The sequence below is a fragment of the Perognathus longimembris genome, chromosome 4, assembly GCF_023159225.1.
Source record: "Perognathus longimembris pacificus isolate PPM17 chromosome 4, ASM2315922v1, whole genome shotgun sequence".
NCBI classification, from domain to species: domain Eukaryota; kingdom Metazoa; phylum Chordata; class Mammalia; order Rodentia; family Heteromyidae; genus Perognathus; species Perognathus longimembris.
In genome coordinates this window covers 53,322,957-53,338,030 of record NC_063164.1, presented here as the reverse complement: position 1 = coordinate 53,338,030, position 15,074 = coordinate 53,322,957, and the positions used below count along the sequence as shown (strand labels likewise).

At 42.8% G+C, this 15,074-nt stretch overlaps 1 protein-coding gene across 1 annotated transcript in view; it reads left to right on the top strand.

Annotated features, from left to right (window-relative positions):
* Nucleotides 1-11,664, top strand: part of Klhl23 (kelch like family member 23) — a 31,558-nt gene extending 19,894 nt beyond the window's left edge. Inside the window, exon 5 of the mRNA XM_048345272.1 lies at nucleotides 11,359-11,664. Within this exon, the coding sequence (XP_048201229.1) occupies nucleotides 11,359-11,500 (142 nt within the window). The 3' untranslated portion in view covers nucleotides 11,501-11,664. The remainder of the gene's footprint in view (nucleotides 1-11,358) is intronic.
* Nucleotides 11,665-15,074: the final 3,410 nt, after the last annotated feature.

Here is a 15,074-nt window from a genome sequence, read left to right as displayed (position 1 = left end):
ACATCCATGCACTGCATCATGAGCACAAAATTTCAGTGTGTTTAAACTGAAAAGCTATGGTTTTGAGAAGGCAAACACTCATTTTGCAAAGTAAAATTGTGGCACTGACTTTTAGCACAAATTAATTAAGATGACTTTATCTAAATTTTACATGCTGTTTCTCAGGTTTTCTTTTTTGTTGTTTAGCTGAAACTGAAAGAGAATCAACATTTAGGGAGCTTTACTTAAGGGTACTTAATCTTTGTTTTGAAACTCACATAAGTATAATCAATCATGTGTCATAAACTCAGTTTTATTTTGTTTTTTGTTTTTGTTTTGTTTTTTTTGTTTTTGCCAGTCCTGGGGCTTGGACTCAGGGCCTGAGCACTGTCCCTGGCTTCTTTTTGCTCAAGGCTAGCACTCTGCCACTTGAGCCACAGCGCCACTTCTGGCCGTTTTCTGTATATGTGGTGCTGGGGAATTGAACCCAGGGCCTCATGTATACGAGGCAAGCACTCTTGCCACTAGGCCATATCTCCAGCCCCATAAACTCAGTTTTATATTTTCCCAAAATTTATATAGGCCCCCAAGCCCCCATTGTGACTATATTTAGAGATAGGGCAAATATTCTAGAAGTAAAGTTACATGAGGACGGCACCTCATCTGAGAGAAGGTGAGTGTCTTTATAGGTACATATTGCCTGCTTGTGCTCTTGTGCTGCCACTTCCCATCTCTGCTGCCCACTCTGAACTCAACAGACTCAGACTTTCAGCTTCCAGAACTGCAAGAAAACCTGTCTGTCCCCAAACCCCCCTGTTTCTGGTAGCTCCTTCGGAGGCCTGTGTTGACAAGTATAGCTTGAAAGGGTACATAAGGAGTCAGCCCTTCGTTCATTTTAGATGCTAGATCAGACAGTACTATGTCATCGTTCCTCCCCCATCACATATACAAAACAATCACAACTACCTATTTTATTCTGAAAATGAAACATTAGAAATACAACTTTATTTCTTAAGGTATAGTAGACCCAGTGTTGAGTTTCTGTCTCCCTCAGCCATCCTTCCCAAAGATGGTGTCTGCCAATGCTCTAATTCTCCTGGACCGTGGTGTCCAGAGTTATGGTTAGCTAGGTGTCCTGATGTTTGCATGATGAGAATCGATAAGAGAAGCTCCCATGACCAGACACGGAGAGTGGTGATGTCTTGCTGCTAGACCTGCCTGAAGTTCATCCATGTCATTTCCACAGTTCGGTTATGAGAATCAGTGGGGTCATTTTTGTTTTGAGTTGGGATCTCCTCTTGCACTTAACCAAAAAATGCACAGACTAGCTGGGTGATGGTGGCTCATGTCTATAATCCTCAAGAGGCTGGGACCCAGATGATCAAGATTCAAAGCCAGGGGCTGGGGATATGGCCTAGTGTCAAGAGTGCTTGCCTTGTACACATGAGGCCCTGGGTTCAATTCCCCAGCACCATATATACAGAAAATGGCCAGAAGTGGCGCTGTGGCTCAAGTGGCAGAGTGCTAGCCTTGAGCAAAAAGAAGCCAGGGACAGTGCTCAGGTCCTGAGTCCAAGCCCCAGGACTGGCAAAAAAAAGATTCTGCCCAACCTGGGCAGAAAAGTCTGTAAGACTCCATTTCCAATTAACCAACAAAATGCTGGCCTGGAGGTATGGTACAGTGCCAGTCATGAGCAAGAAAGTGAGTGTGAAGTCCTGAATTCAAGCCTCATAACCAGCACCAAACAAAAAAAAAAATGCATGATGGGAGCCAGGGCTGGGACCCAATGAGTCCCAGGTAGTTCCTGAGCATTGAAACACCAAACAGGTTTTTGTTTTTTAAAAAAATGAAACAAGGGGCTGGGGATATAGCCTAGTGGCAAGAGTGCCTGCCTCGGATACACGAGGCCCTAGGTTCGATTCCCCAGCACCACATATACAGAAAACGGCCAGAAGCGGCGCTGTGGCTCAAGAAGCAGAGTGCTAGCCTTGAGCGGGAAGAAGCCAGGGACAGTGCTCAGGCCCTGAGCCCAAGGCCCAGGACTGGCCAAAAAAAAAAAAAAAGAAACAAAACACTTTTAATATCATAGCAATATCGACAACATTTGTCAAACATTCAAATGACAGTTTGAGTTTACACAAATTAATCCACTCAGATGATCAGCATTCAGATCAATAAACACAGTGCTTGTGCCTTTTCTCAGGTCTCCTTTCTCCTTCTTTTCCCATTAAAATTACTTAGCCACTTTTCTCATTTGAACACGGTCAAGGCTTGTTTTGTGTGTGTGCGGGGGTGGGGGGGCGTGGAGGTGTTTTTTTTTTATTGTCAAGATAATGTACGGAGGTGAAACACCAAACAGGTTTAACAAAAAAGTTGGTGGTGGGCTTATTCACTATTAGACCTTTCAAGGCTCACCTTTCTGTCCTGCAAATGAATACAGTGCAAGCAAAGTCATTCGAATTGCGTCAAGGGTCTGCACTAACACCCTGCAGCCCTTCTTTGTGAGCAGGGAGGAGCCCCACTGCTCCTTTTTATATATTAAGATGTTGTGCCATGAACCTTTTTAAAAAAAAAAGTTTAATTAGCACATACAATATCTTGAATCTTAATGAGTCTGAGTGGATCATAACTATTCAATATTTGATTTAGGAATTGTGTGAAGGATTTCTAACTTAAAATACTTGAGAAGAGGGTTCCTTGAGGTCTTCTAGCAGGAACAGATAAAACTTTGGACAGGCACCAGGAGCTGACACCTGTAATCCTAGCTACTCAGGAGGCTGATATCTGAGGATCATGGCTTGAAATCAACCCAGGCAGGAAAAAATCTTTTGAGATTCTTATCTCAACTGGCAAAATCCAGATGTAGACCTGTGGCTCTAGTGGTAGAACATACAAGTCTTAAGCAAAACAGGTAAGGGTCAACACTTAGGCCACTAGTCCAAGCTCCGGTGCCAGCAAAAACAAACAAAAGTCCATAAACTTTATTTACAGACTCAATATGGTAAAGAGCTCTTTTTTTTCTTTTTGCCAGTCCTGGCCTTGAACTCAGGGCCTGGGCACTGTTCCTAAGCTTCTTTTGCTCAAGGCTACCACTCTGCCACTTGAGCCACAGCACCACTTCTGGCTTTTTGTGTTTTATGTGGTGCTGAGGAATCCAGGATTTCATGCGTGCTAGGCAAGCCCTCTGCCACTCTGCCACATTCCCAGCCCTGACAGTTCATCTTAAGGTTAATGTACTATGCTTGTTACAATTTGTTTTTCTATTTTTAAGTGTCACTCTGGGTAGGACAACCCGAAAACTTCAGAGTATCAAGTATCTCATAGCAGTAACAGTTGAACAGTGGAAAAAATAGAGGAATATAAGAGGAGAAAATTGGTTTTTATAAAATTATAAGGTATTACTATTGATATGAAACCTTCATTATCAAATAGTAAAGAACACAACTAACTAATGAAACTAATTGCATTTCTAAGAAATGAAATATCCTAATTTTTATTGCTCCTAACTGTATAATTAAAATCATGTGTTATAGATCTTAAAAAGGTAAGAAAAGAGCATTTGGAATCCCAAGTTCATGGGAGTATGCAGCAATAACCACACAACTTTCAGTGAAGCTATCTTTCACCAGGGGCATCATACAGTGTTTATGTCTGAAGTTTAGTGATATTTTGAAGGTGAGTCATGAACTGTCAACCCTTGCTTTAGTCCTGTGGCTCAACACAATATTCCCTTTGGGGTGATCTTGAGCCTGTTGCTCCAACTCTTGGCAAATGGTATAGATTCCTTCTCATCTTAAGGATGTTGGGTATTTGTTTAGGAACTGTAAATTGTGCCCTTTTGTCTAAGCAAGATTGCCAGCATTTCAACTTCTACCTTTGAAATGCAAACCAGACTACATGTTATAATACCTACAAGTGCCTACCTGTTGTTAAGGAATCTGAAATACCAATGCTATGGAAATAAGTCTTAATGGGATATAGCCAATTATTATCCCTCGCCCACAACCTTTACTCACCAGTAATTGTAAGGCCAGTTGGGCACTTGTAATCTGTAATGTTTAGCAAAGCCTGTCAGATGCAGAGTATATCTTTCATTAGAAATCCCACAGATACTCTTTCCACTTCTTTCCTGGACAGATAGATACACAAAAGGGCTATTTGTGGTTTCCTGAACCACCAGGTATTTCTGCAGCCCTCTTCCATCTGTTAGCACCTCCCTCATCGCGGAACTGAGTCATATTCTCCCTAGTTAGGAGATTACAGGGCCTTATGCACAGGCAGATGTCTGAACTGTGACCTTTGTTAGTTTTGGGGTCGGTTTTTTATTTTAAACATTACTGCTAAATATAATACACATACAGAAATCCATGTGACACAAACATACAGCTTAATGTACTAAAAGACCCTACCCCCATAATCTTGTTAGTCACCCTCCACATATACCCAACATTTATGGATAGCCTCAGTTTTCACTGTTTTCAGCGTTTTCTTTGTCCTCCTGAACATTTTCACCTGTATCACTTGCTTCCTGTGACTGCTGTTAAACAACGTACTATAAATTGGATGGCTTCAGATTACAAAAATTTACTCATATAAGTTCTGGAGGCCAGAAGTGTGTGAAAGTGAGGCTCCAGCAAGGCCGCCCCTGCAGACCCTGGGCATAGTCCATTCTTTTCCTGAATCTGGCAGTTGTCAGCAGTCTTTCATTTGTGTCCATATCACTCCAGTCTCTTGTCTCCTTGACCATATGGTCTCTTTCAGTGTGTGTCAACTTTCCCTCTTTCCCACTTTTACTAGGAAGACTATCATTGGATTTAGGGCCACAGTCATCCAGGATGACCTTCCTATCTCCAAGTCCTTAGCTATTTTTCCATTGTAATGTTTATAGGTTCCAGGGGATAGGACCTGGACATAGTGGGGACACCACTCAACCTACTATGACACTCAAATATAACCCCTAAACAACTATATTTAGGGCTGGGGATATGGCCTAGTGGCAAGAGTGCTTGCCTCGTATACATGAGGCCCTAGGTTTGATTCCCCAGCACCACATATACAGAAAATGGCCAGAAGTGGCGCTGTGGCTCAAGTGGCAGAGTGCTAGCCTTGAGCAAGAAGAAGCCAGGGACAGTGCTCAGGCCCTGAGTCCAAGCCCCAGGACTGGCCAAAAAAAAAACACAAAAAAAAAAAACTATATTTAGCTTTGCCTTTGTTTTGTCTTTTAGCTCTCTTACTCTGTTTCTTATCTATCCTTTTACAATCCCTGTGGGAGAAGACTACTGATTATATTCTGATTATATTCCTGTTGTATATTTTTGTAAGTGTGTGTGTGTGCCAGTCCTGGGGCTTGAACTCAGGGCCTGGATCTTGTTTCTGAGCCTTTTTGCTCAAGTCTAGTGCTCTATTACTTGAGCCACAGCTCCATTTCTGCCCAGCCCAGGCAGGAAAGTCCATGAGACTCTTATCTCCAACTAACCATTAAAAAGCCAGTAGTGGAGCTCTCGGCACTAAGGGACAGTGCCCAGGCCCTGAGTTCAAGCTCCAGAACACACACATATACACATACACATACACAGAGATGTCGGTTGTTGTAAATGTGTGTGGAAATGTAACCATGAAATCCCTTCTATATAACTTATTAAACTAATAAAAAATAAATACGAAAAAGAAGTTTGGAACAGGAAGTGTTGACTTTAGATCCTAAAGCTCCTTGAACAAGAACAAGGTTCTTTTTTCTTTCTTGATAACTTCCCCCAGGCAGATCTCAAATTCAAAATCCTTCTGCCTTTTCCTTCTGAATAGCTAGAATTAGAAGCATACATCACCAGGTCCCGCCTAGAAAGACATTTCTTTAAGAAGATGTAGGGGGTTGGGAATGTGGCTTAGTGGTAGAGTGCTTGCCTCGTATACATGAAGCCCTGGGTTCGATTCCCCAGCACCACATATATAGAAAACGGCCAGAAGTGGCGCTGTGGCTCAAGTGGCAGAATGCTAGCCTTGAGCAAAAAGAAGTCAGGGACAGTGTTCAGGCCCTGAGTCCAAGGCCCAGGACTGGTAAAAAAAACAAAAAAACAAAAAAAAAACACATCAAAACAAAAAAGTTTGGAACAGGAAGTATTGACTTTAGATCCTAAAGCTCCTTGAACAAGAACAAGGTTTTTTTTTTCTTCTTGATAACTTCCCCCAGGCAGATCTCAAATTCAAAATCCTTCTGCCTTTTCCTTCTGAATAGCTAGAATTAGAAGCATACATCACCAGGTCCCACCTATAAAGACATTTCTTTAAGAAGATGTAGGGCGTTGGGAATGTGGCTTAGTGGTAGAGTGCTTGCCTAGCATGAACGAAGCCCTAGGTTCGATTTCTCAGCCCCACATAAACAGAAAAAGCCAGAAGTGGCGTTGTGGCCCAAGTGGAAGAGTGCTAACCTTGAGCAAAAAACAAGCTAGGGACAGTGCTCAGGCCCTGAGTCCAAGCCCCAGGACTGGCAAAAAAAAAAAAAGCTACCATTCTGTGTTGGCAGGAAAAAAGATATGGGCAGGAATCACACTCCATTCAGAAGCCCCAGGTATGCAAATACTTAACTTGCCTTCATCAAAATCATAGTGGGAAAATTATAGGCCACAAGTGTTTTATAAATTATTAGAAAATGTTGATGCGCTCTGATAGTTCATGACTGTAATCTTAGCTACTTAGGAGGCTGAGATTTAAGGATTGCAGCTCAAAGCCAGTCTGGGCAGGAAAATCTGTAAACCTATTATCTTCAACAATCAGTGTTGGGAAAACTGGGCATCCAAATGCAGAAAACTAAAGTGGATCCCTGCTTGTCACCGTGCACTAATATCAATTTTAAGTGGGTCAAAGACCACAATGTCCGAAACCTTGAAGATACTATACTGCAAAAGAGAGTAGGAGAAACATTAGAATTTATAGGTAAAGGTAGAAACCTCTTGAATAGAGCTTCCTAGGAGCACAACAGATAAAAGAGACTTGACAAGTGGGACTACGTCAAAATAAAAAGATTTTACACAGCTAATGACATAGTTACTAAACTAGAAAGACAGCCAACAAACTGGGAAAAGATCTTTACCAGCAATACATCAGACAAAGGCAACATATACAAGGAACTCAGGAAACTAACCCCTCCCAAACCTAATAAAACAATCACAAAATGGGAAGGGAGCTAAGGAGAGACTTCTCAGAAAAAGAGGTAAGAATGGCAAAGAAATACATGAGGAAATGTTCATCATCCCTGCCCATAAAGGAAATGTAATTCAAAACAACTCAGGTTCTATCTCACCCTGGTAAGATTGGCCAATATCATGAATTTGAACACCAACAATTATTGGTGGGGATGTGGGGATGTAGGAACCCTACTGCAGTATTGGTGGGAATATAAGCTAGTTCAACCACTCTGGACAGAAGTCTGGAGGTTCATCAAAAAATTAAACACAGACATTCCCTACAACCCAGGCACACCACTCCTGGGCATCTACCCTTCACATCGTGAGCCAGGATATAATAGGGACACCTGCACATCCATGTTCATTGCCACACTATTCACAATAGCCAAGACATGGAAACAGCCCAGAGACCCCACAGTAGATGAGTGGATCCCAAAATGTAATTATACACAATGGAATTTTACACAGCCATTAGAAAGAATAATGTCATTTGCAGGGAAATGGATAGAACTAGAACAAATCATGGCAAATGAGGTAAGCCAAGCTCGGAGAGACAAATGGCACTCTCTGAGACAAATGTTCTCTCTGAAATGTGGAAATTAGATCTAAAAATGCACTGCGATGTGATAAATTATACAGGATCCTAGATACAGTGAAACCAAAAGAAGATATTCTTAGGAGAAAAACACAAAGGCTCAATGCCTAAGTGCCTCTTCAGATTTATATATAATATCATACATACTGAAACAATCACCCAAAATATGGAAGCAAGAGACCTATTTTTCTTTCCTTTATTTTTTTTAACTTTTTGATGATTCTGTCTACCTTATGTATGGTGTGCACAAGAGTACATCTTCAGAGGGTTGGGAGGGTACGGAACTCGAGGGGGAAGGGGGAAAGTGCAGCAGTAGAGCTCACTGGACAATGAGGGAAGTGAACCCGTGGGTGGAGACGGGGTGGGTGGGGGGAGGAAGTGGGAGAGAGTGAGGGAACAGAAGACAGAGTACAAAAAGAAATGTACTCATTACCTGACTCATATAATTGTAATCCCTCTGTACATCACTTCTATAACAACAATAAAGTAAATTTTTTAAAACGCTACCCTCAAATTATATATGCTTCAAGTTCCACAAGTCCTGTATGTGTCCATCAGATGTTGGGTGCTATGAAAAAAAAAAAACCTGAATGAAGATAATGGAGTGATATCATTGTAGGGAAAATATTATTTATATTGGTTGAGAAGGCCTTATCCCTAGAACAGTAAATGTGAAGGCCCTGAGGCATATATACTTTGAACTCTACTGCATACTTGTTACCCAAAAGATCTTTTTCCTAAATTGATTTTTTTTTTTTTTTGCATGTGTATGCCGGTACTAGTGCTTAAACTCAGAGCCCAGGCAGCGTCTCTTGGCTTTTTTTTTTTTTTTTTTTTTTTTGTTGTTGTTGTTTTGCCAGTCCTGGGCCTTGGTCTCAGGGCCTGAGCACTGTCCCTGGCTTCCTTTCTTTTTGCTCAAGGCTAGCACTCTGCCACTTGAGCCACAGCGCCACTTCTGGCCATTTTCTATATATGTGGTGCTGGGGAATCGAACCCAGGGCTTTATGTATATGAGGCAAGCACTCTTGCCACTAGGCCATATTCCCAGCCCTTGGCTTTTGTTTTTATTTGATTTGATTTGATTGCCAGTCCTGGGGCTTGAACTCAGGGCCTGAGCACTGTCCCTGGATTCTTTTTGCTCAAGGCTAGCACTCTACCACTTGAGCCACAGCGCCACTTCTGGCTGTTTTCTATATATGTGGTGCTGAGGATTCAAACCCAGGCTTCATGTATGGGAGGCAAAGCACTCTTGTCAATAGGCCATATTCCAAGCCTACCTCTTGGCTTTTCTTCTCTCAAAACTGGCACTCTACCACTTGAACCATACCTCCACTTCCAGCATTTTGTTGGTTGATTGAAATGTAAAGTCTTTGAGATTTGTCTGCCGGAGCTGGCTTCAAACCAGAATCCTCAGATCTCAACTTCCTAAGTAGCAAAGATTACAGGCATGAGCCACCCAGCCCTAAATTAATAAGATTAGAATAGTTTTAAGTCCACATTTTTTTTTTGCCAGTCCTGGGGCTTGAACTCCTGAGCACTGTCCCTGGCTTCTTTTTTTTTTCGGCCAGTCCTGGGGTTTGGACTCAGGGCCTGAGCACTGTCCCTGGCTTCTTTTTTTGCTCAAGGCTAGCACTCTGCCACTTGAGCCACAGCGCCACTTCTGGCCGTTTTCTGTATATGTGGTGCTGGGGAATTGAACCCAGGGCCTCATGTATACGAGGCAAGCACTCTTGCCACTAGGCCATATTCCCAGCCCCCACAAATTTGAGGGGCAAGTTTAATAAATGCATGTGCTTGTGAAGCAATCCAGTCCCAGCAAAGGCCAAAAGTGAATTATCATGTAGAACTTTTCATTTTCTTCAGATGAATCTAGAATTGCACAGACTATAAACTGACCCACATCCACACCTGGTCTGTGATATTCCTACAGTTCCAGAATGATTAAGCTCTCTATTTCTGTCATGCCCTTCCCAGCTCTCTGCCTCTGAGAATCAGAACAAACTTCTTTAAGTAAATAGTCTGCAAGTCATGTGCAGTTTGTATTGCCCAGAGACAAAGAAGACCTGAGCAGGAAGAATCTTCCAGCTCTGTTTTTATAGTAAACATGCCCATTTAATGAAAACAGTATTGGTGTGTTGTGTATTATTTTAAGAGAAACAGCATAAAGGGGAGGAAAGGGGGAGGTGGAAAGAGATCAAAGGGATGTTAAACAATCAGGAATGAATAACAATATGGGTTTTTTGTTTGTGTGTTGTGTGTCTGTCAGTTGTGGGGCTTGAACTCAGGGCCTGGGTGCTGTCCTTGAGCTTTCTGGTTTTTGTTGTGTTGTGCTTTCTGCCAGTTCTGGGGCTTGAACTCAGGGCCTGAGCACTGTCCCAATCCTTTTTGCTCAAGGCTAGTACTCAGTCACAGCACCACTTCTGGCTTTTTCTATATATGTGGTGCTGAGGAATCGAGCCCAGGGCTTCATGTATATGAGGCAAGCACTTTACCACTAGGCCATATTCGCAGCCCTGTCCCTGAGCTTTCTTACTCAGGGCTAGCACTCTACTACTTTGACCCACAGCGTCACTTTCGGTTTTCTGGTGATTAATTGGAGATAAAGAGTCTCACAGAGGGGCTGGGAATATGGCCTAGTGGCAGGAGTGCTTGCCTCCTACACATGAAGCTCTTGGTTCGATTCCCCAGCACCACATATATGGAAAACGGCCAGAAGGGGCGCTGTGGCTCAGGTGGCAGAGTGCTAGCCTTGAGCGGGAAGAAGCCAGGGATGGTGCTCAGGCCCTGAGTCCAAGGCCCAGGACTGGCCAAAAAAAAAAAAAAAAAGAGTCTCACAGACTTTTCTGCCTGGCAATTCTCAGATCTCAGCCTCCTAAGTAGTTGGGATTACAGGTGTGAGCCACAGGTGCCCAGCAACAATATGGTTTTTAAGAAGTTTCAAGCCAGTGCATCCTGTTTATTTCTTACCTTCTGTAAAGAAATGTTCATTAGAGAAGAGATATAATGAATTTAACCATACTATGAGCTAACTTGAGGCAGAAGGTAGAGGCTGTTTTACTTTTTAAATTTTTTTATTTTATGGTCAAGTACATAGTAGATCCACCATACAAGTTTGTGGAGTGAAAATTTTACATTAATGCTGGGTGTTGGTGGCTCACACCCATAATCCAGGCTACTCAAGAGGCTGAGATTTGAGGATTGAGATCCAAAGCCAGCCTGGACAGAAAAGTCTATGAGACTCTAATCTCCAATTAATCACACACACAAAAAAATATAAAAAGATATAAAGAGCCAGAAGATGGGCTGTGGCTCAAATGATAGAGTGCCAGCCCTGAACAAAACACTGGCTCTGACTCAGGCCCCAGCGTGGGCACACACACACACACACACACACACACACACACACACACATTAATGTTAAACTCAGCAAAAGCTACTGGAGTGGTTGGGGATTTAGTTTGGCAGAAGAGCACTTGCCTGGCAAGGCCCTGAGTTCTGTTCTCAGCTCTGAAAATTTTTTTTAAAAAGCTACTATAATTCCTTTATACTGTCTGGTGATATTTAAGTTCTGTCTCCTATATATATTCCTCATTGCTTTTCCAGGTCCTGCTCACAACAAAACCATAAAGAATGGAATGGAGAGAAAATGGGAGATTGCCTGTGGGCATTGCAGAACTCCAAAGACTCAGGACTGGCTGTAAGGCATGGAGTGCTCCCCTGCTATCGTGGAAGAAATTGTGGCTGAGCTGGGAAAATTGAAGCAGGGAGGCTGGCATTCCATGCTTCTTTGACTTGATGGATCTCACACTCTGCACAATTGGCAAGAAAAGCAGACTGTGTGAGTACTTCACAGAGGCAATGGAAAGCTGTGTTCCCCTTCCTGCCTCTCTGGCTTGTTTCTATTCTTTGCTCTGTTTCTTAGTTCATCCAGAACTGAATAAAAACAACTTGAAAGAAATCCAAGTCTTTATTCTATTTCCAAACTCAGACCAGATTTCAATTTTCAGCTTACATAATATTGCCCTTTTCCGTTTTTATAGAAAACACATAATGAAAGATGATAATCTGTGCATATTATTACTTTTAAAGGAGCACAGGAATATGCCCTTGGTTACAGATCAAGTAAGGGAACCAGAAGCTATAAAAACCATTACTACTGAAAGCAATGGCAGTTATAAAGTGTTAGACCTGCAGTAAATGCACTGGACATTCACTTCACCTGCATGGGTATTTGGGTGTTTTTTTTTAATTCTATCATTACAGAATTTAAAAACATAACAAAAGATTATTCAATATGAAATTATTTAGTCTAACCCAATCTATTTTTCTTTCTCTCTGTCTGTCTTTCTCTCTTCCTCCCTCCTTCCTTCCCTCCCTATTTCTCTTTATGTCTGTATTTCTCTTTCCCTCCCTTCCTCTCTCTGTCTATCCATCTTTCTTTTTTTTTCTTTGTTGGTGGTACTGGTGTAAATCTCTATGCTTACAGCCAGGTGCTGGTGGCTCACACCTGTAATCCTAGTAAATCAGGAGACTGATATCCCAGGTTCACAGTTCAAAGCTAGCCCAGAAATAAAAGTCCCTGAGACTTATCACCAATTAACCACCAGAAAACCAGAAGTGGGTCTGTGGCTCAAAGTGATAGAACACTAGCCTTGAGTGAAAGAGCTCAGAGACAGTTCCCAGGCTCTCAGTTCAAGCCCAACAACCAAATAAGTCTCAGGGGTTTACATTTACTATTCTAGTATACTATGGCTTGAGCTACATCTCCTGCCTGACTTTTTGCTGGTTAATTAGAAATGGAGTCTTGTGGGCTTTTCTTTTTCTTTTTTTTTTTGCCAGTCCTGGGCCTTGGACTCAGGGCCCGAGCACTGTCCCTGGCTTCTTTTTTTTTGCTCAAGGCTAGCACTCTGCCACTTGAGCCACAGCGCCGCTTCTGGCCATTTTCTGTATATGTGGTGCTGAGGAATCGAACCCAGGGCTCAAGTGGTAGAGCACTAGTCTTGAGCAAAAAAAAAACCAAAACACCAGCAACATTGTCTTGTGAGTATTACTGTCAAATTGGTTCACCCTTTATCCTTTGTCTCACCACTTTGATGTTCCCCTTCTCTTCCCTAATTCAGATAAAGGTATATACAATACTCAAGGTACCAAATTCAAATACAATGACAACAGGGGATAAACCATAGGAAAGAAAAACGAAATAATTTCACATCGCACATTAAAAACAACAACAAAGTGGCTGGGAATATGGCCTAGTGGCAAGAGTGCTTGCCTCCTACACATGAAGCTCACGGTTCAATTCCCCAGCACCACATATATGGAAAACGGCCAGAAGGGGCACTGTGGCTCAGGTGGCAGAGTGCTAGCCTTGAGTGGGAAGAAGCCAGGGACAGTGCTCAGGCCCTGAGTCCAAAACAAAAAAAAAAACCTCTTGTAAAAAAATAAAAATAAAGGGGCTGGGGATATAGCCTAGTGGCAAGAGTGCCTGCCTCAGATACACGAGGCCCTAGGTTCGATTCCCCAGCACCACATATACAGAAAACGGCCAGAAGCGGCGCTGTGGCTCAAGTGGCAGAGTGCTAGCCTTGAGCGGGAAGAAGCCAGGGACAGTGCTCAGGCCCTGAGTCCAAGGCCCAGGACTGGCAAAAAAAAAATAAATAAATAAATAAATAAAAATAAAAATAAAAACCAATCTCCTGAGTAGTTAGGATTACATGTTTGAGCCTACAGCACCTTGCTCCAAGTCATCTTAATACACCACACATTTGTGGTTTCTTTGTATTGTTGAATTCAGGGTTTTGTGTTTGCACAAACACATGTTTTTGAGCTTTGGTAGACGGCTACACATAACTTTAATTTCTAGGTAGTGTCTGTGATGGCTCTTTAAGTCACTTGTAGATGTAGGTGTTTGATTGTCTGGCAGCTAAGCTGTCAAGGAGGTCTAGGATGTAGTGTGAGGGTGTCATCCAGGTGACCAAGTAAAGCTCAGAGTGTCTGACCCAAATCTCAGTCTCCAAGGGGAAGGTGCACATGCCTGAGTCACTAGAGCTGTGAAAGCTTTAGGGGTTGCACTGACATACTTAGTGTTACTCCTGGATATGATGTAGAGACACTGAGCAGATGTACAAAGCACTTCGAAGTTGGCTCTAATAACACCTGAAGGCCAGATCTGGGACTTAGAAGTCTTTTCTTTTCTGGTTGTGGGGCTTAAACTCAGGACCTGGGCACTTTTTCACTTAAGGCTAGCATTCTGCCACTTTGAGCCACAACTCCACTTCCAGGTTTCTGTTGGTTAATTGGAGAGAAGAGTCTCTTTTCTGCCCAGGGCTGACTTTGAACCTTTTCCCTCAGATCTGTCTCCTGAGTAGCTAGGATTACAGGCATGAGCCACTGGCACCTAGCAATATGAGTCTTAATTCTCACAAAAGTATAGGGTGGGTGCTCACATCTCACACCAGAAATCCTAATTAACTCAGGAAGCTGAAGTCTGAAGATCATGGTTCAAATCCAGCCTAGGCAGTAAAGTTATGAGCCTCTTAGCTCCAATTAATAACACAAAATACCAGAAGTGGAGCTGTGTCTCTTAAGTGGTAGTGTGGTAGCCTTGAGGGGAAAGGGCTCAGGGACAGTGTTCAGGCCCTGAGTTCAAGTCCCAACACTGGCATGTGTGTGTGCATACTTACACACACAGTAAATGTTATAGTCTGAGAAGGAGGGGGAAACTACAGGAACATAGAAGATGATTCACTTTCCACTGAAATAAGGCCTGGAAATAACTTGGGCTCACCCTGTTTTCTCACCACCCAGTAATTCCACGGTTTCACCTTCCTGTCTGCAGTCAGCAGCAGCTCAGGTTTTCGCGTCCTCTCATCTCATTCTCTTTGGTGCCCCACCTTGCCAGGTCCTCTAAAGCCTTTCTCAGCACCTTCTAGAACACCTCACCCCCACCCCTTGAGTTCCAGATGTGTGCAAACACGTTCTCCTGTCCGTAATCTCTCTCATCACACTTCCTGTGGCCCCTGGACCTCAGGTGTGTGACCTGTTACTCTCCTGAGGACATTAACTTCCCTATAGCCTTTTTTTTTTTTTTTTTTGTCAGTCCTGGGGCTTGAATTCTGGGCCTAGGCACAGTCCCTGAGCATCTTCTGCTCAAGGCTAGCACTGTACCACTTGGGCCACAGTGCCACTTCCAGTTTTTTCTGTAAATAATTCGAGATAAGAGTCTTAGACTTTTAAGAGTCTTAGCCTAGCCAGGCTGGCTTCAAACTGTGATCCTCAGATCTCAGCCTCCTGAGTAGCTCCGATTACAGGCAGAAGCC